At 38.5% G+C, this 22,741-nt stretch overlaps 1 protein-coding gene and 1 long non-coding RNA gene across 2 annotated transcripts in view; one reads left to right on the top strand and one right to left on the bottom strand.

Moving 5' to 3' along the window:
- Positions 1–9,747: 9,747 nt before the first annotated feature.
- LOC131221319 (protein EXPORTIN 1A-like) overlaps positions 9,748–22,741 on the bottom strand; it is a 100,801-nt gene continuing 87,807 nt past the window's right edge. Inside the window, exons 26-32 of the mRNA XM_058216536.1 lie at positions 16,581–16,647; positions 16,314–16,424; positions 16,043–16,150; positions 15,831–15,968; positions 10,977–11,114; positions 10,793–10,897; positions 9,748–10,376 (exon numbers count right to left, since the gene is read on the bottom strand). Of these exons, the coding sequence (XP_058072519.1) occupies positions 10,254–10,376; positions 10,793–10,897; positions 10,977–11,114; positions 15,831–15,968; positions 16,043–16,150; positions 16,314–16,424; positions 16,581–16,647 (790 nt within the window). The 3' untranslated portion in view covers positions 9,748–10,253. The remainder of the gene's footprint in view (positions 10,377–10,792; positions 10,898–10,976; positions 11,115–15,830; positions 15,969–16,042; positions 16,151–16,313; positions 16,425–16,580; positions 16,648–22,741) is intronic.
- On the top strand, positions 11,971–12,446 carry LOC131221320 (uncharacterized). The gene is made up of 2 exons (XR_009159189.1): positions 11,971–12,103; positions 12,165–12,446. It is a non-coding gene; the product is annotated as an uncharacterized LOC131221320 (long non-coding RNA).

Genomic DNA, 22,741 nt, shown 5'->3' with positions numbered 1-22,741 from the left:
TTACACTATCCAATAACATAAATAACAGACTGTTTGGTCCCACTTGAGGTTGGTTTGGTCCGATCGAAAGTGCCCAAAACAATTTGGTAAGAAACAGTGATTTTTAAACATAATTCGACTCGACGGTCAAGTGTGACCAAAGTTTAGGTTCGATGCTACCGAAGGACAGTTCGGTCCGACCTGAAGGAGACAGAGACTTTAGATATGTTTTAAGAAAATTTGGATACAACCAAAAGACAACTTTGGGGTGACCGAAGTGATGTTCGGTGTGACTGAAGTGTAACAAAAGTTAAAAAAAAATTGAATTCGATACAAGTTTTTCCTATTTAAAGGGGTGTTTTAGGCTATTTTAGGTACAAATTAAGAGTTGGGCGAAAGAGCAAGGGGTTACAAAATTTCATGGAGCAACCGTTCTTCTTTAATATTTAGTTTATTTGATTCAATAACAATGGTTTGAATAATGATATTAAATTAAATTAGTTTGAATTTTCTTTATAAAAGTTTTGAGTTGTTTATTTCCTTGATTTGTTGTGAACTACAATTACAGCAGATGTTTTGAATGAGCAATTGGTTGGCTTGATTAGAGAATGAATCAATCTCTATAATTGATTGATCTATTGTAAACATTGGTTATAATAAATGCTCTTAATTTCCTACAATTGATGTATCAGTTCTTCGTAAGAGAATCATTCAATTGAATTCATGTGTTATTGATGTTAATAATTTATTTGATATAAAAAAAAAATCGATTGGATAGGATATGACTTCGATTCCAATTGAGTTATAAGAGTTGAATCAGTGAGTTAGATATTGTGATTGCTATAAGTGAATTCCTGAATCATTAGTCTTTTATTATTTGATTGAAAACCATTCTATACTTCATTGGATTAAAAATTCAGGTAAATCATTAGCTTTTAACTAGTTCTAGATTCCTTGTGAATTTGACATCAGTCTCAACGAGTCATTACTACATCCAACCCTGCACTCGAGGTTATCAACCCTTGGGTTTGATCAAGTTCTTAGTGACGTTGAACATAATTAAGTTCAAGTTTTCTAGGTCTAATTTTTGTTTTAGGTTGGAATTTTTGTTTTTCTACAGATTTTTCTAACCTAGCTTTTTCTTTTTAGGTTTTCTAATTTTAAAATTTTTTATAGGTTTTGTTATATTTCAAATTTTTTAACATTCTAATAGCAATTACTTGATTTTATTTCTAAGATTATCTAGTTTTAGTTCCTCCCTTCCGGTAACACTGTTCCCCTCGCCTTTACTTGCTTTCTTAATTATTGTAGAAATTTTATTTTAGGATTTAGGTATAGATTCTGAAATTAAGGTTTTATCATGTTCATGCCCGAGTGGACACGAGATTAATTTAATCAACTTCTAAGAGACGGGATATTAGTTAAAGGGTTGTCAGATCATTATGTTAAGAAATGCCTTATGTCTTGTAAATTAATTGAAACTACGATTGAGAGTCGACCAATTTATGATGAAAGCAAGGTATATGATGTTCAACCGGTTAGGATGATGTGTGATTATTATATGAGTGATTATGTTTTATCAACAACCATTGAGTGCACCCACATATGATACATACAATCTTAATTAGATGAATCATCAGAATTTCAGTTGGAGAGATGGATCAAACATGGATAATAACAACTATCAACAAGGGTCCTCTACTTATGAGGCCCCACCGACAAAGATCCTTGAGGTTTCATTATGAGCATTTATACAAGGGCAATTACAAATTAATCAAAACATCTCATAGGTCATATAAAAGATAATAACATCAGTTGAGAAACTTGAGTCATGCCTCCTTAAGGAGGAATGGACTTTTTTAGCCCAACTGCAACCTAACCCAAAATCACAAAGTGAGGTAAGTGATCTCAATTTTTCTAACACAGTTGTTTAGCATATTGAATCTAAGGGTGATGATGAGATCAATAATGTTCAACATGATGATGAGCCGGAGTATGTTTATGAGCCTATGGCCAACTTCCCCAAAGGTTAATCTCATCTAAGCCTCCAGTTAATGATCAGGATATACATGATATTTCCAAACAAGGTGATGTTGATACGATCCACCAACTTAACATTGTTGATTCTAGTGTAGAGAATGAGTCTCTTTTTTCTAAGGCTGTACATCGAGTCGAGTCGAGGTGGGTCAAGCTTGGATTGGCTTGTCCATGCTCTCCTCGAGTTCGAGCTTAGCCTCGAGCTTACCATTGGAGCTTGGCTTGTTTGCCAAACCTTTCGAGTCGAGCTCGATGCGAGCTAGTGGATTGAGTCGAGGCGAGCTTACCTCGAGTCGAGTCGAGTCTGCTTCTAACTCGACCCAACCCAACACCGAACTTGCACCTGACTCAACCTAGCAACCTGACCCAACCCAGCACCCAACCCGCACCTGATTCAACCAAGCAACCTAACCCAACTGACCCAATCCCCAAATCAAATATTCAATTAGTATATGTGTGTGTGTGTGTCTATATATATATATATATATATATATATATATATATATATATATATATATATATATATATATTTGCTAGAGTTATAGAGGGTACATTGTTTTTGGTGCTGAGAGAAAGAGGAGTACTCGATTGAGTGCAGGTTGTATGGTTGAGACAAGTCGGGCAGACGCTGAGTCAAGCACAGGCAAGTGGTAGAGAGAGAGAGAGAGAGTGGAGCTCGAGCACAGCGAGTTAGGTAAGGAAGAGAAAGGGTAAAAAAGGAATGGACAAGTAAGGTATTGTTTAAGTTTTAATTTTTAAATATAATATAATATAATATATATTCAAGTCGAGCCAAGTCGGGTTCGAGTTGAGTCGAGTCAAGTCAAGCTCTACTATGTTCGAACTTGGCTTGTCTTCAAAATGAGTTGGGTCATGTGAAGCTTGGCTCACCTCGAATCGTTGTTTGAGTCGAGTCAAGTTGGGTTAGATCGAGCCAAGCTGAGTGAGCTTTTCAAGCTAGCTTGGCTCATGTACAACCCCACTTTTTTTCTAAAGGCTCTAACTCTCTAGAAATTTGCTTCACGTACTTTGAAAATTCAGACAATGACATCATTAAAGACAGTGAATTCTTTGCAAGACTCTACCCTAGTAGCTGATAATGACCCAGGGAGTTTTGTTTTGAAGTTCCTCATTCCACCAATCTTGAATGTTTACAATTAAAGGTGGAGGATCTGAAATTTGAATTGAAGACTGAAACTTTAAAATTTATGAAGACTACATTTTTTTTTTGTACGCACGCACACACTCACCCTAGTGGAATTTCACCACCTATGGATACTCGAACCCTTGACCAGGTGTTGAAACTCTTGACAGTCTTCCACCCGAGCAAGAGTAAGGATTAATAAAAGATAAATTTTATACATCTCAGTTAATTGTAGTCTCATATTCACTGCGGTGTACTATCTTTGAAAATAATTCTGTCACAAGTGAGTTCTATATAATTTGGATACCTTAAAATTTTGATCGAAGAAATTTTACTGAGGTTTATAAATTTCACTAAACATTCATGCTCCATGATATTCAAGCCTACTGCAAAATGGAATTTTGGATGATCTTGTTAAGAAACCTGTTAAGAAATTTATCGAGATATTGGCTAGAGGAGGAAAACATCCATCAAGAATGAGTAGTTTTTCCCATTACTTCCCTAGTTTACGAGTTTATTGCTTTCTTAAGAATAGTTTACTTTATTAGTTTAGTTTAGTTGTTAAAAGACTAACTGATATATACATTTGTCAATTTTCAAGTACTTTTCATATACTCTTATTGCATATGTTGATATATTAATGACAATGTAGAATTTAGGTTAAGGGTAGGGTTTCCTTTGAAAGTTCTTTATTTGTGCTAAAATTTTAAATTTTGAGCTAATTTAAAAAAAAAAAAAATCATAAATTTAAGTGATTTTGAAATTAGTCTAAAGATTAGAATGATAAGATACTTAATGTTGATGATTTTTAAAGCCTGAATTCTAAATTATTTAATAGATTTCAAAGTTAAGTTCAAACTTATTAATCTTTGATTAGAAGTTCTAATCATCGATTAAGTCATGAATTCACATATAACATTTAAGTTACCTTTTAAAAGTTTTGGTGGGATATTGTATTGTTAATTTGATGATTACTGAGAATGTTAGGAACCAAACCTGAGGAATTTGTCCATCATGTTCAATGAAAAGAAATAATAATAATAATAATAATACCCAACTAAAAAATAGTTGTTGTAAAAAAGGACTACCTATTGAAGTGTCCAAGAAACAAGAAAAAAGAATGTTTGAATGGAAAGAATGACGAAAAATATTAAAAATAGTGTAAAAGTCATTGATGGAAAAAATCAAAACCTAGAGTGTTGAACTGTAAGGCAAGTTTTGATTTAAGCTTTGGTTATTCTAAATACTCTTTTGATAATTAATGTTAACATGAATGTAGATAAATAAATTTTTTGTTATTTTAAGTCTATATTTCACTTCTCACCTATGAAATTCAATGTTTAGAATTTGTTTAATTATAGGACTAATACTTTGAACTTAACTAGGATATTTACCAAGTGTTAGAGTTTAGGTAAAAGTTGTGTTTTCCATTAATGTACCTTAAATTTCTATAATTTTGATTATTTTTAGAATTACTTGAGTTTATATGAATCCATTCATTTATTTTCGAAATATTTTTCGCATGTTTTGCTCAGGACTAGCAAAATGCTGGTTAGGGTTGTGATAACGACTAAATATTTCATATTTATCTCCTTAGCTGCATTAGATTTGATTGCATTTAAGTGATTAGTTAATCTAATTAGATATGTTTTCTATAAGTGATGCAATTTTAGATCCAAGGATGAGTACATGCTTAAATTGATGATTTAAAGCTTTATTTTTTTAAAGATCAAGCTTGAAGGTGATGAAGAATTGGATATTTAGAAGATAATATTGAAGATTTTATGTGCTAAAGAACCGAGAAAATCAAGTGTCAAATGAGAGAGAAATGTCTAGAAAATTACACAGTCTAATAATAAAAATAACATAGTGTTCAGTCCCACCTGAAGTTAATTCGGTCCGACCAAAAGTGCGCAAAATAGTCCAGCAAGAAATAATGATTTTCATACTTAATTTGGCTCAACAGTCAGGTGTGACTGAAGTTAGGTTCGGTGCCACCGAAGGAGAGTTCGATCCTACCTAAAAGAGACAAAGACTTCATATATTTTTCGAAAAAATTTAGCTGCAATCTAAAGACCATTTCGGTACGATCGAAGTAATGTTTTGTGTGACTGATGGCAATCAGTACGACCAAAGTATAACAAAAGTGCAGAAATTTGAAGTCGGTACAGATTTTTCCTATTTAAATTGGTGTTTAAAGCTATTCTAAATACGAATTAGGGCTTGAGAGAAAAACCAAGGGGTGGTGGAGCTTCTACAGGGTCATCATTCTTCTACAATCCTTCAGTTCTAATTTATCTTTTATGTTTATCTTTAATTTTTATTCTAAGATGCTAATCATGTTAGGATAATCTCTTAGCTAAAGCTAATGGATGAAGCATGTAGTTAATTACATTATTTAATTTAATAACAATGGTTTGAATGATGATATTAAATTGAATTGGTTTGAATTTTCTTTATGAAAGTTTTAAGTTATTTATTTCCTTGATTCACTGTATACTACGGTTACAACGGATATTTTGAATGAACAATTGCTTAACTTGATTAGAGAATGAATCAATCTGTATAATTGATTAATCTATTGTAAACCATGGTTACAATAGATGCTCTTAATTCTCTGCGATTGATGTCTGAGTTCTTCATGAGAGAATCATTCAACTAAATTCATGTGATATTGGTTTTTGTATTTGTTTTAATAGTATTTTCTGATTGGATAGTATATGACTTCGATTCCAAATCATTTATAAAAATTAAATTAGTGAGTTAGATATTGTGATTGATATAAGTGATTTTTTTTTTAATCTTTAATCTTTTGTCATTTGATTTAAAACCCTTTTATACTTCACTGGTTAGCTTTAGACTAGTTCTAGCAATGTTCCCCATTCCGTGTGGATTCGACCTTGGTCTCACTGAGTTATTACTGCATTGTAGCCCTGCACTTAGGGTTATCAACCCTTAGGTTTAATTACTGACCTTAGAAGGTCCTTACGGGCTTACTATTAAAATCAGAGATTTAGTCGCATCTTATGCTTCATAGGCATATTTAAGGTTTAAATCCCATTCATCTTAATAGAACATGAAACCTGAATTTCAAAAACTCCCCCCCAACCCAATCCATGCTAGCCCAGGACTCGCTTTGCTTGTTACTAGTCTTCTCATACCAGCATCAAGGTGATTTATAGTTTATTAGAAAGCTCATCAAATTATCTTTTCAATGAGCCTACGATCACTCATATTCAATTAGTGTCAAGAGAGATCTAGCCAATTTAACAAAGTTGTGTATAACTGACTCTGTAAGTAATGAGGGTCCCACCACCAGAAACTTTTTCCCAACTTCTTAAGGATTATATCATCTAAATAAGGTGATTCCAATCCCATTGAAAAGTTATTGAACTATTTCTCTAATGAGCCCAACGGTACTAAAAATCAACCCATAATAAGAGAGGAGCATTTTAATGAGATGGCACAATGCAAATAGCATCGGCGAAAATTAGATTTCCACCCACCTAAAAATCAACCCGTAGTCTCATGAAATATTAGGTAAACTGTTAAGTGGGAGAAGATGCATCCAAAGACGGAACAACTATAGGCGTAAATTAGATTTTTGCCCACACTAAATGCCCTCAGACTTCCTCCAAATTACACAATCTACCACTCTAGCAACTAATGAGGAATTGTCAAGTCCCTAGGAATTCTAATAGCCAATCAAAGCTTGCCGCATGAAATTTTGCTCATTATCTACTTATTAAAAGAATGCCATTGGCCTTAACTATAATCCTCCTAACCCTCTCATTCTCTAGACAACATTCATTTTCTCAAAGGACACCCATTCTCTTCACCCAATTTTTTACAAGTCTCCTAGAATTAACCATCACATCCAATCCATCCAACCCATGCAACCTAACCTAACCTACCCATCCAAACTATCCAACCCATCCAACTTAATCTAACCTAGCTTTTCAACCCATCCCATCCATATAACCCGATCTAACCTTACCATCTTACCCATCCCAATCTAACCTACTATCCAACCCATCCATTCCAACATAATCTAGCTAAGTAGTTTATCCCATCTATTTAAGCCACTCATCTAAACTTTAAATCACATCCAAGCTAATCCAACATATGATAAGTGAACACAACCAACACAAGCCATCTTAACAGTCTAAATCATGTAGACTAAGATCCGGATTGAAGATATATGACCATCTCTCCATAAAAAAAATTCAAGTCATTTCTTCCCCTTCTCACATCTCCATTTGACAGTCATTCTAGCTCAACATCATTTACTACTTTTTACTCTTTTATAATTATTTATGACATTTTTCTTTTCATATTGGTCATGCTTTTCTTTAAACAACTTTTAGGCGTATGATATCTCTTGCAGAACTTTCAGACCCTGACACATCAGAAACATTGGGTTAATAATCTTTGGGTCTATTTTTAATAGTCCATTCCCCAATTATGGTTTATGTAAGCAAAACTGTCTCAACCCATAACTAAGTTGGGTTTTGTTAAGTATTTCTCTTTCGTTTCTAATCCTCACCTCCTCGAATCGTCTCCCTGGTCGATCCATTGTGATTGCCTGGGAGGTGGTTAGAATCGTGTATTTAGTTTTCCTAGTCGTTTTTGGACCTTGTCCACAATGATTAGCAATAAAATCATTCTAGAACTTAAAATTTTCAAAAGATAAAATAAAACCCTACAAAGTATAGACTGATTTTTATGCCTGCAAAGAAGGGTGCCTCGTACCTTCCTTCTACCTTACCAAAGCCCCTTACACGGAATTCTGCTCACATGCCAATAAAAAGGGTAAATCTTTCATGTGAGTCTTCAAAATCCCTGGCCCATCATGATTCTATGAAATCTAATTGATCCTGCAATTCTAAGCTAATTGGCTAGTGGCAACTCTACGTCAAATACACAAAATTCTTGAGTCAACACCACACCCTCAAACAGAAGGAAAGCAGGGTCATGGGAGTCAATGCATGGCAGGGGCATTCAGGCATTCACAAGTTTAACCATTTCACCAGGGATTTCACTTTTACCAAGTGATGCCCTACTTGCAACATTTTTTGTTTTTTGAATTTTGGGGATTTTTGTTCTAGTCCATTTACTTATCCATATTTATTTTCCACAATTTACATTCCAATCATTTACTTTTGGTTCCAATAATTTACTGGTCATGCAATTTACATTGCGATCATTTACTTTGATGGTGATTTGATGAAATAGTAATTGGTGAAACAGGAAAGGAAGTAATAGTAAAGCTCAAGTTCAGCAATGATCGTAGAGAGAACTTGCTCATATCAACCATAATTGAGTAGGTTACTTATATAAAAGAGATCGGAATTCTAATGTGCGAGGATCCAAAAGCTCATTAAGGCAAAAGAGCATACGCCAAATAATCACCCAAAAAGAACCATGGGGTTTATATGAAGGAACTAGTGCAATAAAGAAAGCAAAGTAAATTGCAATATAGGAACCGTTGTACATGTGGGAGATACATCTGGGAGATTTGAGAAGAAAAAATGAGTGTTATTACTCAAAAGAAGATTATGGATCTCAAATCCCAACTCTACTTTAATCAACTTGAATTGTTACGATACCTTCAATGGATGTATAAGTTAAAAGCTTGATGATTGAGATAAAATTCATAGCTTGAATTGGACAGATGCCTCTCTCTAGAGAAGCGTGTGATGAATTGCTTGAGATGAGAGGAGGATGAAATATTTATATATTAGTTGGTGGTATTCTTGCAAATAGTTAAAGGTCAAGAGATAGAAGTGCTCCGTGGAATGGTTTTGAGCACGTACAATCCCACCCTTTGAGTAAGCCTCGAAATGAGCATGGCCGTGCCTAATTTTTTAATTAGCAAGGCTGGGCCTTCAGGATGGATCTATTGGATTTTGCTGGATAAACACATTTTAACCAATCGGTTAAATGCTGTCGCAAGATGGCAAGTGCAATGCACGTCTCTGCATCCAAACCCAAACAACCTCTTAGCCTTGTTGTAATTCTCCGATTTTTTTTTAAATTTTTTTTTTTTTAATCTTTATTTTATTTTTTCTCTGTTTCCTTGCTTCCTACCTATGCATATTTCCCACAGGGCTCTTCCTATTGAATAATAACTGGCTTGCTACAACCTCCAGAAGGAACTTTGGATCTCCGCCTATCCATGAAAGGACAGGCCCTTGGAGGGCTCGAAGTGGTGGGCCGGCTGCTGCAACAACCTCTGCACCATTCTGTGATGCAAACCATTTAACTGATGGGATCCACAATGATCGGATTTCATCAAAAGGTACCATTATGGCACTCTCTTGAGTCTTGAACCATCTATCTGTACACCATGTATGAAGGATCACAAACGCATCCCATCAAGATAATTTTCGACATATCACCATCTTACATTGTAGTGTATAGAATCCTGCATGTATATGCGTGCTCAAGGAAAAATAAAAGAACCTACAAATTCCGAGTATGGCACCCTCTTCTCACGTGGCCCACCAAGTCAATCAAAGCCCAAGCGGCACTGTTCTACAATGGTGGTGCTTGGGCTTTTTCATAGGTACTCCGCCAATACAAGATTAAAAAGAGAAGATGAATGACATTACAATACCCGAGAAAACTACAATATATTTTAAACGGAACTCATTTCTGCAAACCCCACCCAGGTTAAAATACACCAAACACATCATCATCACCATCTTTCTAAATGGCTACAGTCGCATTGCATCCCCGCTGGGACGAACCCAAAAACAGAAAACCTACCAGATTCTGGTTGGCCGGGCAATGGCCCACTACACAACTCTATATTAGCAAATTTCCTACCTTGATCAAGAGCCATCCCTCTTACTTCAACCGACAACAAACAGTCCTTCGAGTATCACCAGCAGTCTACAGAACAGCTCTTGCAGGGTGTCACACCTTCGCTATCCCTCCAACCTAATGAGAGGCATATAATGGAAAAATAAAGAGAAAAATGGGCGCTGATCTCGTTACCTCGAGAGAAAATCTGACGGCCATGGCAGAGCGCTCTGAGATTTCACGGGAGTGAAAATCTGATGAAATTAGCATTGGGAGGTTGTTCCGGTTACGAATCCACCATCTCGTCTTGTAGCTCACTCGGGGCAATAAGACCCGGGATAGTAAGCATCCGTTGGCGTTCCCTTTCCCTCTGAGCTGCTGCTTCTTCTGCATAAAGATCCTTGTTGTCCTGCAGGTGGTGGGTTTTTGCATTAAAACCAGATCGAAGTCAATGGGATGAGGACTAGCATACCAGAATTTCCTAGCTATTCATCTGGTGGGCTCCATCATGTATACTGGCAAAAAATCAGTAAGGTCTGCTCATCAGGTGGGCTACACATGCAAGTTGAAGGTCTGGTCATGTTTTTAGCCTACATTTTTCAAAAGATGTGTGGCACACCTGAGGACAGGATAAGCCTGATGTTTGGGATACAGTGCGTAAACAGCGAGGCACATGATATGTACAGCCCAGCTTGTACACTTCAGACAGGAATGATTGGAACATCTACTACGGCAAGTAGACTGCCTTGGTGTTACCCTTTCAGAAAAGTAAGTACATAACTTTCTACACAATTCTAGCACCAATGTAGGCAACAGAAAGATAACCTGAGCTGAAAATTCTTTTGATTGCACCAGGAAGTCACGGATATGGTTCTTGAACGTGGAGAGGTCATTTCTCGACTCGAACAGCCCATTCACGAATTGTGTGACCTGCAAGGGTACCGAAATTCAGACAAGAGTTTCAGAGAAGAGAGCAAAAGGACAAGGGGATCTGAAAGCTGATCCTAACCTCTGCTGTTATCATGTTTGGAAATGATGTACCCAACAGTTTTATAATGTACTCTCGAACAAACATCATATTATTTGGATAGGGGTAAGGAACCGTAGCAGCATCCCACAAAGGCTCAGTCAATGAGCCCGAGTCCACCTGAAAATGCAACACATTCAAATATCTGCCCCTCAAGAATGAGCATGCAACTGAAGAAGCATTATAAAATGATGGATCAAACAAAATGGCTGTCTCATCTGTGCCAAGTTGCAGGTGGCTGAGCCACCTTCCACCTAAAACTATGGGTCTGGTGGGACCCATCATGTGATGGCCATGGCCATATATCTCCCATGCCAGACAATTAGTTGACAAACAGTACGAAGTTAATGGAAGAATAATCGGACACCTGGATCATCTGAAGGGGAGATTTTGGGTGTTAACATCCACCAAGTGGCACAGCAAATGAACAAATTGGTTGGGCCTCATCTGTATAGGAATATAAATTATTCTGGAAATGTAATATCATCTAATTATATGTGCATACAATACAGAATTTCTTCTTAGTACCAATTCCACTTAACAGTGGTGACCTGGGTATTGAGGGTTCATGTCAGACTGCACCGAATTGGAGGGTTCATAGCAAGCAGAGAACCAGTTGTCCAAATAGTAATGAATCCTGATTCGTATATAGCACTTTGAAAACCTAATTATGGCAAAATGTGAGCAGGTATCAGGTGTTTTGAAGAAGCGACATGCCACAATTTCAAACCCAGTTGTGGTGGAAAATAAGGGTTCTCGCACCAGAGCCCAGGCTGGACAATTCTGAGCAAAGAAGCAAGTCCAGACAATGAAAATCCATCTCACCACTTCAAATGTGGGAACTTTGTCAGGTAAAAGAATGGCATCAGTGGACACCATGAAAATGAGAATGTTTGAAATAGCATGCTTGTGAGTGGCAAGGTTAGAAGGAGCAAAAGAAGAGATTAGTGATGGCTACAAATTGTTGCACACTACGAAAGACATTATGAATGGTGCAGAGAGAGTTGTAGGACTTGAAGGTTAAAATAGTGGAGGTTATGGAAGATAGATCCACAACTAGCAAAAGTGAGACAAACAAGATCGCATAAATCAAATTGGATAAGTCAAGGGTGTAGATCAGGACATGGTGAAAGATATAGTACTGAGGAGAGATGGAGATGCCACTTCGAGATGTTAAATGAAGATGTGAACATTGACATTGAATTAGGAGAGGCCACATATCCTGAAGGATTGGGAAGAAGTTCATTATCACAAAACTCGGATTGGAGACATAAAGGTTGTGAGGACGGATGACATCCATACAAGTGCGGAAGATATTTGTGCAAAATCAGATTACTTTGGTTGACCAGTCTTTCTAATAATTTTTTGTAGGAAAAGAAATGGCCAAATGAGAAGTCAATATGCACCATGGAATATTTGCAAAAAAAAAAAAAAAAAAAAAAAAAAGAACAACTGACATGCAGAAAATGATGCAACATGAGGGGACCTAATTTATGAGACACCATAAATCTCTAGGAGAGGTCTCTAGGTGAGGATGGTGGAATGAACAATATCAGTACAGTACACATCAGTTTCACTTCACAACTTGGAGATCAACAACTGTAGCTATTTTCTACTTACGAGGACAAATCCACACATGGTGTTCATAAACCTAAAGAAAGCATAGAATAGAGTACCTAGGTAGGTAACATGGTGGGTTATAAGGAAAGGGATTGCAAGAGGATATATTAACAGCCTTAAAGATATTGATGAGGGTACTTTCACTGTTTCACATGGTTGAAAGCAAAGAGACCTGTGATGAAACTGAAGAGTACCTATTACCGATGGCCCTCATCAAGGGTCAGCACTAAGCCTTTACCTTTTTGGGCATGCTATGAGTAAATTAACCTAAATGTCCTAAAAAAAGAAAGAATAAATTAACCTAGCTTCCAAGATGAGGTTCCTCAATGTATGTTCTTGCAGATGATCTGGTGTTGGTTTTTTTTGAAAGAAGACGATATTATTAAAGAAAACCAGAAAAGAGAAACAAAGACAATCCGCTGAGATAGCAGATCGGAGGCTAGTAACCTAGAAAAAGAAAATCGCTATCTTTATGAGAAGCAACATTAGCAGCCCATTCTAAAACAGCTCTTTTAGCCTTAGACAAAACGAAATCAGCAGAATTAGCCCTGTCCCTAAAACAGCGATTGTTTCACTCTTCCCACACGAACCACCAGGCCACTAGGAGCGCCATCCTCCAAAGCTTGGTTTTGGATTTGCCTATATGCACCCTGTGCCACGCTGAGAGCAGAGCGTCGATCTTCTCCGGAAAACACCAATAAACGTGGAAACAGCGAAAGAAACCAGCCCAAACAGATTGGATAAACGGGCAGTTGACAAGAAGGTGGTCAACCGATTCTGCTTCCCGCATGCAGCAAAGACAAATGTTCAGAATGATCATCCCTCTTTGCCTGAGATTGTCAATTGTGAGAATCTTCTTTCTACCTGCTAGCCAGCCAACAGCCACGATCCTGGGAGGAGCAGCGTACCTCCACAAAACAGGAACGTGGTTAGGCTGATCAGTGGGGCTGACGGCCGTCAGAAAGCTGAATAGGGAGCTAACAGAGAATGCTCCTTTCTTATCAGGTTTCCATCTCAAGCTGTCGACATCAGGAGATGGCTGGATGGCTGATAGGCAGTCCAAAAGATCAGCATATTCGGCAATTTCCCAATCGAGTAAGTTCCTTCTGCAAACAATGTTCCAGACAACTGGCCACTAATCAACTCATAGCAGTCAGAAACCAAGGCTGATTTGTGAGAGGAAAGAGAACATCCCCCCCCACAAAAAAAATATATATATAATAATAATAATCTTTAAAAAAAAAAAAAAACACTGTTACAGGAGTGCTAATGGGACTGTTACAGGGCCGTTACGGCCTGTTCTTTCTATAACGGCCGTTGCAGTCGTTTCGGCCCCATAACACGTAACTGTTATGACTGTTACCATTACATATAGGCTGTTAACCGATTTGGGATACCTTGATCCACGACGAGGTCCCTTGGTCTATGTTTCCACATATGACGGGGAATTGGTCAACACTAGAGGGTACCAGATGCTACATAGGATGTTTGGGGGAAGGCTCTATAGTCTAAAAGTTCAAAACTTAGCAGAATGTAGATGGATTATTTAAAATGCAACTTTGGTAGGAACAATTATAGAGAATTTTTAGTTAAAAGTTGAAAAGTCAAGAAATTCACCAAAGTGATTTGTTTCTTTACCTTGGCTCTATTATTCGAAAGGACAGGGAGATTGATAAGGATGTTAGAACTGAGTCAATGAACTGTAGATATGCCTTCCAAGTGTCATGTGATCACAACATGGCTATAATTTCTGAAAGCTTTTCATACAACAACTATTAGACGGACAACATTAGGTGGCAGACAGAAGGCAGAATGAGCATCCATTAGCCATTGCATAGATGAGGATGTTGAGATATGTGTAGGAAGACTAGGAAGGTAAAATTAGTAATGAGATCATATGAAGCAGCCAAGGAGATGTCTGAAAAAGAGAAAATGATGGAGAGTAGGTTGAGATGGTTCTGTCATGTGCGACGAAGACAGGAGACAGCTTCCATAGAAGGGGAACATTGATGAGGGTTGAAGGGACTGAAAAGAGGATGAGAGGTAGACCAAAAAAGGCCTTGTATCCAGGTGGTGAGAAGAGATATGAAGGGTCCTTCACTTACCAATGATAGGGATTTGAAAAGGATTGACTAGAGAATTGGAATCATATAGCTGAACCCAAATAGCTAGGAAAAGGCTATTTTATCTGAACAGCTAAAACATCCATTTAACTATATAAAAGTTTACAAATGCCACTAAATACAAAAAGAAAAGAACCTAATGATGAGTCCGACATGTGTCTAACACGGCATTGTTGGGCACAACCAATGTTGTAAAAATCATTATCATATCACAAATCGTAAAAGGGGTAGAATCATATTGAATTGCAAATAGTATTCTAAATCATAAGATTTTTTCTGCTTTTAAAACAATACATACCAAAAACAAATGAAAAAAATATAAGAAATCAGAAAATATTAAAAACTGATTAATCATCCATTTCCCATCAACATGTAACAAAAAAGTAATACATATCATAAAATTATCAATTGAGAAAATGTATATGGTATAGATATCATGATATTAAAGGATTCTTGTCATTTTCCTTTGTTTTCTTTTGTTGCCTTTCGAAATATTTATATAAAAAACCATACAAGAGTCATGTAATAATTTTGTTCTTTTGTACATTTCTGAAGTGAAAAATCATGTTAGAAAAAATGGCATTCAAATCCATTGTGAATAGTATCTTGATTTCTTTGCTTTGGGTTTTTGAATATCAAAACCCCTAAGTCTCTCTCTCTCTCTCTCTCTCTCTCTCTCTCTCAAAAAAAAAAAAAAAAAAAAAAGAAGAGGATATATTCACAATGGATTTGAATGCCACTATGGGAGGCCTTTTTCATGTTTTATGAGCAAAAGGGTACAAAGAAAGAAGAAAAAATTGAATAAAAAATATTTACTATTTTTTAAGTAATTGTTGGCCCGTTTATGTAATCTACGATTATCGTACGATTCATATGATTCGATACGAGTATCGTACAATTCGTACGATTATTTGGGATTTGTGATTTGGGTGTACAATTCAAATATTATACCCATATGATATGATATGAATCATATGATTCATATTGCAGATCGTGCGATTCTGATAACAATGGGCACAACAACAATCTCAAAAATAGAGTTTCCTTGTAGCATAGATTTACTCTAAACAGAAAAGATGAAATGATTTATTACCAGGCAAAACAAGTGCTGCAGCACTAACACATGCAGCTTGAAACCAGGTTTATGGAATGTGTCTGTTAAGACAGCAAAAATCTCTTGCACAATTGTTAGAAAGTAGGTCCTGTGGAATTGATTACAGAACTCTGAAACCTGGCAACAGACAACATCAACAAATAAGAAAACTAAATAGAAACTAAGATCCAAAGGACAGAAGTGATTTGCACCTGAAAGTTCTTCAGCATCTCCAACAAAAGGTTGAGACCGGTTTCAGCAATATTCCTTTCAGTGTGCCGAAATGCCCAGATGATAGAATCCATGACAAGCTTCAATTGCTGGTCCAGACCAAAAATAGCAACATAAAAGCACCGTACTAAAAATTAAAAGGACCTCGTCATAAAAGCATCGAATCTACAAACAAATATTCAAACAAGGGCATGTGCATCCCGATGAGCAGATATGCATAAATGCAGCACTGAGGTTATGTTCTATACTAACCTGACTAGACAAGTGAATCAAAGCATGGAAGCAATGTGTGGCAATAGCACGTAACAAAGAAAAAAATTTCAGGCGATGCTCTGGGTAATCTTCAAAATTCTTTGTAATCATCTGCATAAAATAAACGATTATTTTGCACTGCCCATTTGTTGGAAAACCAGCAGATACATACAAAGGCAAATGCCCAATTTAAGATCTAAATATCTGCATTATCCATAAAAATACAAATTAATAAATTAAATAAGATTTTAAGATTTAAATCATCACCTGAAGAGTGCATTCAAAAACAGCTTCAAATATCCGAGGCACATCCTCTGTCATCACACCCTTATACCTATATGCACCAAGTCCAAAAAATAAGAAGACAATCAAACAACCATGACAGGGAACCAATTTGCCGCCAAAAAGCTTTAAATGAATGACATGGAGTCGGATTAGCTGCATGTCTGCCAAAAGCATACGTTGGGCTGCCTCACAGACCTTCAGGCATGCATTTATAACAAATGACGAAGTACATAGTCCTAATGCACCAGGACGTGAATTAGTGCCAAGAGGCTGGAAGCTTTTAAGTGGGGCCCACAGTTTGCTGATCCACACCATTGATACGACACCCCTCTGCCAATAGGGGGTGTCCCAAAATTCTTCAAGATTGGAAGATCACAGGCATAACTTATGCTGTATTTTTCTCTCAACCATCCACTTATCTGCTACAGGTAGAATGAGATAACTCCAGAGTGGAATAATTTTAGGGTATTCCGCATCAACAATGGATCCAAACAGTTTAGAGCAACCAATCACTAACCCAACTTGTAGAAACTAGTACATCAGGAAGTTGGTGTGTCCTGATGTATCAGGACCCCACACTTATTTATCATGAAAATATTACAAAACTGAATCTCTCACAAGTGAATTCCGAAAACAACATTTTAAAAAAAATAATAATAATAATCAGCACTTCGTACATCTCCAAATTTAGTACAGACAAATATCAAACTTCAAAAGCATTAGAAGTATCAAGTGCTACCTCATCATCATCATCTGAGCCTTAATCCCAATTAATTGGAGTTTGCTACATGAAACATGTTCCTCTCTATCAGGAGCTATAACTCTACTCTATCAAGAGCCATAACTTCGGTTATAAATCAAGTCTTTTCTCACTATCTCCACCTATGTCCTTTTGGGCATTCTCCATGCCCTTTTAGAACCTTCAACTTGTACCAACTCACTCCTAAGCAGTTCTTGGTCCCCATTGCACACGACAAAACCATCTACGCCTACAAGGACAAGTCCATTTCATTTTAAACCTACAGGATTCATGTAAACTATTCCAATTCCAAAAAGGGTGTAAATTAATCAATAGGGGGCTGTGCATCATTTCCCTAAACTCCAAAAATTCTGCTGGGGGGGAAGCAAATGAAGAGTTGAAGGATTAACTAAAGAGTTATTTGCTTCACCCAGATGTCCACTTGAGGCCTATCGAGGATTGTTTTGAGGAAGAGAACTGATCACCAACAGACATTTGTATGCTAACCGGCCATGCAGCCCATCTTTCCACAAACATGCTAGTTGCGTACGAGTCATACCTTGCAAAAGGTAGGCCCCACAATGAGGATCAACAGCCTCAAAAAGCAGGCTGATCCAGTCAGGCCACACCTGTATGTTGAGTCAGACCACCAGTTTATTTCCCTTTTCTGTTTTTTCCCCTATGAATGGCTCTTTTATTAAACTGAACAAACAAAAGTCCGTATGGCTCACAAACAACACCCTCCGGAACATAAAAATACACTCTGTAAAAAAAAGACAATTACATACACAACTACAGGCACGCAACACACAGCTAAAACTTCAACAAACCCTAGATTGCTATGACAAAATGAAGCTGATCCCGATTCGGGAGTGAATGGCACAGGCATTAACCACTTGCCTAGTCATCCACGATCATCAGATCCCTGTGACTGATTCCCTCCTTGGCCAATGAATCAGCCTCGTCATTCAAAGATCAAAGAACATGGACAAATTCCACCTTGATAGATTCCCTTAATCACTGATTAAGGAAAAAACTGGCCATCAATCTCCAAGGCGGCTGCCACTATTTACCCGTTTAATGGCATTCTGTGAGTCTCACTTGAAGACTATAGGGCTGAACTGCTTGGAATTGCAATTTTTATGCATTGCAGGACCATGTAAGCTTCTTCGCAAAATTGGGATCTTCTAATCCAGCCGGACCCAATAGCTGCAGAAGCACTGGCCCTTAGTTGTCCCTAGACACACTGCCAATCAAAGTTGGCCCGGGATTCTAAATTAAGCACCATCGAAATTACATACGAAATTTCCCCCCGGGGGACATCGCCAACCCTCCACCTCTTTTGCATGCAAGCCACTTGATAAAGCCTCCTCCATCTAGCTGAAGTCAGCCCAGGTTGCAAACCAGAGTGACTGATTTACACATTACCCCACTCTACTGCCAATGATAAGGATGAGCTCATCTAACCAAAATGTCCACAAGGCAGCCTTGAGGATTAATCTCCACAATAGCTTACAGCTAGGGTCCCGAGCCCAAACCTCCCACGAACAATGATCGCCAACTGAGGCTGGCAGTACCCACTGGACCCTGAACTTCAAACAGATGGTGTTCCAAATACTTGACAACATCACACTAGAACAAATAAGTGATCTAATGTCTCCTCCCTCTTGTACATCTCACATCTATTTGGAAAATTCATACCTATGTTCTTCAGATGATCTAATGAGAGAATCTTGCTGTGGCAGGCCCTCCAACAGAATGGGTTGATTTTTAAAGGTGTCTCACTGTCCCAAACATTTGAAAAGCCAATCCAATCAATTCTCCAGCCCCTGATCTCCAAGCTTTGTAGTAAGATTGGACCAAGAACCAACTGGATGGTTCCAAGATCCAAATTCTGCAATCCATCCCAGACCTTGCAATGTACCATGACTCGAGAATGCTCATCATCTGAACCAGACAGAATTTCTTCATCCTGGAGGTGTCTTCTGAACTTCAGTTCCGATACCATACCCCCTTTTTTATATCCTCCAGAATGCTCTACGTCTTTGTCACCTCCTACCCAATACAGAGACTCAAAGAGTTGTTGGAAAGGAAAGCAGAATGCCAGCATTCTCTCCAGAGCCTTATTCTTGAATAATCACCTATTGTGTATCCGTTTATTAAGGAAATAGCCTCCATCCCCTTAAGATCTCTCTCCAGGCAGCCGATTCTCTGTTTTGACTGCATGTTCTGATGTCCCACCCATTCACTTGGACACCCTATTTGGATAACAGCACGGCCCTCAGAAACAACAATTCCCTGCAACTGATACGCCGCCACCATTTGGCCAGCACGACAACTCTCCACAGCTGCCCACTAAACTGATTGGCTTGAAGTCCCTTATATTTTCCACATCCTGCTTCTTGGGAATTAAGAGTGATAAACATGGAGTTAATATATAACTCTTGGTGCCATTCATCAAATCCTTGACTCTTGGTGCCATTCATCAAACGCTTTTAGAATATCATCTTGCAGAATACCGCAGTAATGATGGAAAAACACCACTGAGAACCCATCTGTTGTGGGGGCTGTATCACCACTCATACTGTTGATAGCGGCCTCAGTACAAATCCGCAGAATACTGCAGTAATGATGGCAAAACACCAGTGACTACCCATCCATTGTGGGGGCTGTATCATTGCTCATACTGTTGATAGGTGCCTCTTTATTTGAAAAGGCTCCTTCCAGCAGACTAGCTTCTTCCTCTGACATTCTTTCGACTTAAATCCCATTAAGGCCTGGTCTTAACTGGAATTCCACATAATATAATCTCTGTAGAAATCGACAATACTTTGGCATATCACATCTTTCTTTGAGGCCACAACCTCCCCAATTCTTATAGCCTCTATTTGATTTGATCTTCTCCTTCTGCTGGTAATCTTGAGGAAATCTTGAAATTCCTTTCTCCCTCCTTGATCCACTTCACTCTTGACTTTTGTCTCCAATGAATCTCCTCTTTGTGAATCACTGCATTCAGCTCTGCCTTTAACTTGATGATTCCAAATTTTTTGTCCAAAGACAACCCTCTGACTTTGTCAGCTCTGTTCAAATCAGCTAGCTCTTGAAGTATACTTGCTTTTGCTTCGTTGATATCACCAAAAACTTCCTTGTTCCAGACCAGTGGCTTGGCTCTCAAACTGCTCAGATTCGCACTGAACATTCTCCTGACTCCCACCACAGTATCAATAACCATAGAATACCACTAACTATTAATCTGCTCCATGAAATCTGCATAAGACAGCCACATATTTTCATACCTAAAGGGTTGAGGACCCAAACTCTACAACACCGAAGAAAGGCAAATTGGTCAACGATCAAAGATTGGCCTCGGGAGAGCTTTGAGATTCAATTCTAGGAACATCTCCTCACAAAAGCTATTCACCAAAATCCTGTCCAATCTACTCATGCTACTGTCATTGGACCCTGTGAACTCTGCGTCTCTGCCCCTTGCAAAGGCAGATCTATCAACTCCCACCGGTCAATGAATTCCAGAAATCCCCTCATGTTAGTCGTGATCCAGGATCCCCATTTATTGTCGTGTGAAAATTGGATGTTGCAGTCACCCCCGATGCACCATGGAATGTTCCATTGCTCATGATCTCATCCAACTCCAACCACAACTCTGGACGTTGCCTCGGGTTGTTTGGCCAGAAAAAACTGTTGTGATAACCCAGCAAGCCCCTGACTACTACAAATTAAGCATCACCGACAATGACCATAAACCTTCCACCACTTCCTCCTCAGATTACGATTGGGAATTCCAAATCAATAGAATCCCTCCTGACCTTCCAACAGCAGCTTGATCACCCAGCCATAATGTGGATTGCTCCAAAGGATCCTAATCTGGGGAACCTGAACTTTTTTTTTCCTTTGCTACTTGGATCACAATAATATCCTTTTGCAATCTCACCATCTCTTTCACCCTGCGCTTCCTGTCATCACTCCCCACACCTCTAATACCCTAAGAAATGACAACATTGGGAGTATGATGGCTAGCTTAGACCCTACCCTCTTCTCCCTGGCCTCTCCTGCAATTGCAGTTGATTGAGGACTGAAGGCTTCTAGCTCCCACATGCTTCTCAGTTTCTTGATTGTGCTCATAGACCACCCTCCATGCACTATGCTTGCTTGGCCTCAATACAACTAACAGAAGTCATGAAATATTGCCCCTCCCCATTGAAGCCCACACCAAGCATCTTTGCCACATTCAACATTCTTTTCCTAACAAAGGAAGACATACGTCCCTGCTTCCTAAGCTGGAGCATGTAATGCCACCCTTGATCTCTTTCAGTCCAACTCCACTGCCATTTCCTGCTTGCTCTACTTTGTCAATCTGACCTCTTCCACTGGCTGAAGGTCTAAGGATCCCTGTTTGGAGCTTCTTCGTCTTGATCATGGATAAGGGATCTCCAACTTCTATGTCCTCCCCTTCAATTCCTAGCACGTTCTGGATTGCATCCTCCGAATAAATAGAACTCGCTGTTGGCTTCTCTGATGATTTGGCCAAAAGCCCTAAACCGCCTCAGCAAGAGCGGTTGGTGGGATACACGACACAACTTGGCCAAAAGAATCCACACTAAGCCCCAAGGCCCAACGAGTGAAGTGTATAGACAACACTTACAGAGACCAGCTAACTGCCCAAGAGCTATCCCGATAACCACAGAAAGACGAAACCTCTAGGAAGACCATACTCCAACCCACCAAACTACCATTACAGCCCACAGTTTCTACAAAATGATTATCAAATAACAGGAAGGAAAGCCTAAATGATAGAGGCTGCCATAGATTCTTTGGACACAATGTCTGAAAGGGTATGTGTCCAGACCTGGGAACCAGAACATGCATCGTATCATCATCAGTTGCCACCTCAGTGTGATTAGGACACCTATCAACCTATGCTTGTTCCACCACAGCCACTATCGAGAACCTTTCAGCCTAAGGTATAGCTGGATGAAACAACATTTCTTTGACCTGATTCGATTGCGTTGATAAGCAAGGGACACATGGCACAATGCGCTCCCCAACTTTTGAACGGCTTGAATTCCCTACTGGCTGAAGTGGCATCTGATGGCTCGATGGGAGACACTTGTTTATTGCTTTCCTTGAGTTCAACCCAACAGATGGGCCACATGGCCAATCTCCTAGTTGACGTGTATTCCTACTTCCAAGTTTCGTGGCACCACTGCTGAGACCACCATAGCAATCATGTGGTTGGTTCCTAGCCTGTTCGGGTGCTGGATTCCGGTTAACAGATCTTGAACACCTTTCATCTCAAATTCCTCCCTCTTAATCAGGTTGGTAATTGACAGGTGTTTGAGCTCTGTAAGAGTGACAAACGACGATCCCGCCACCTCCAAGTCTAGAG

The sequence above is a fragment of the Magnolia sinica genome, chromosome 12 (genome assembly GCF_029962835.1).
Source record: "Magnolia sinica isolate HGM2019 chromosome 12, MsV1, whole genome shotgun sequence".
NCBI classification, from domain to species: Eukaryota; Viridiplantae; Streptophyta; class Magnoliopsida; order Magnoliales; family Magnoliaceae; genus Magnolia; species Magnolia sinica.
This window is presented reverse-complemented; position numbering and strand designations above follow the sequence as displayed.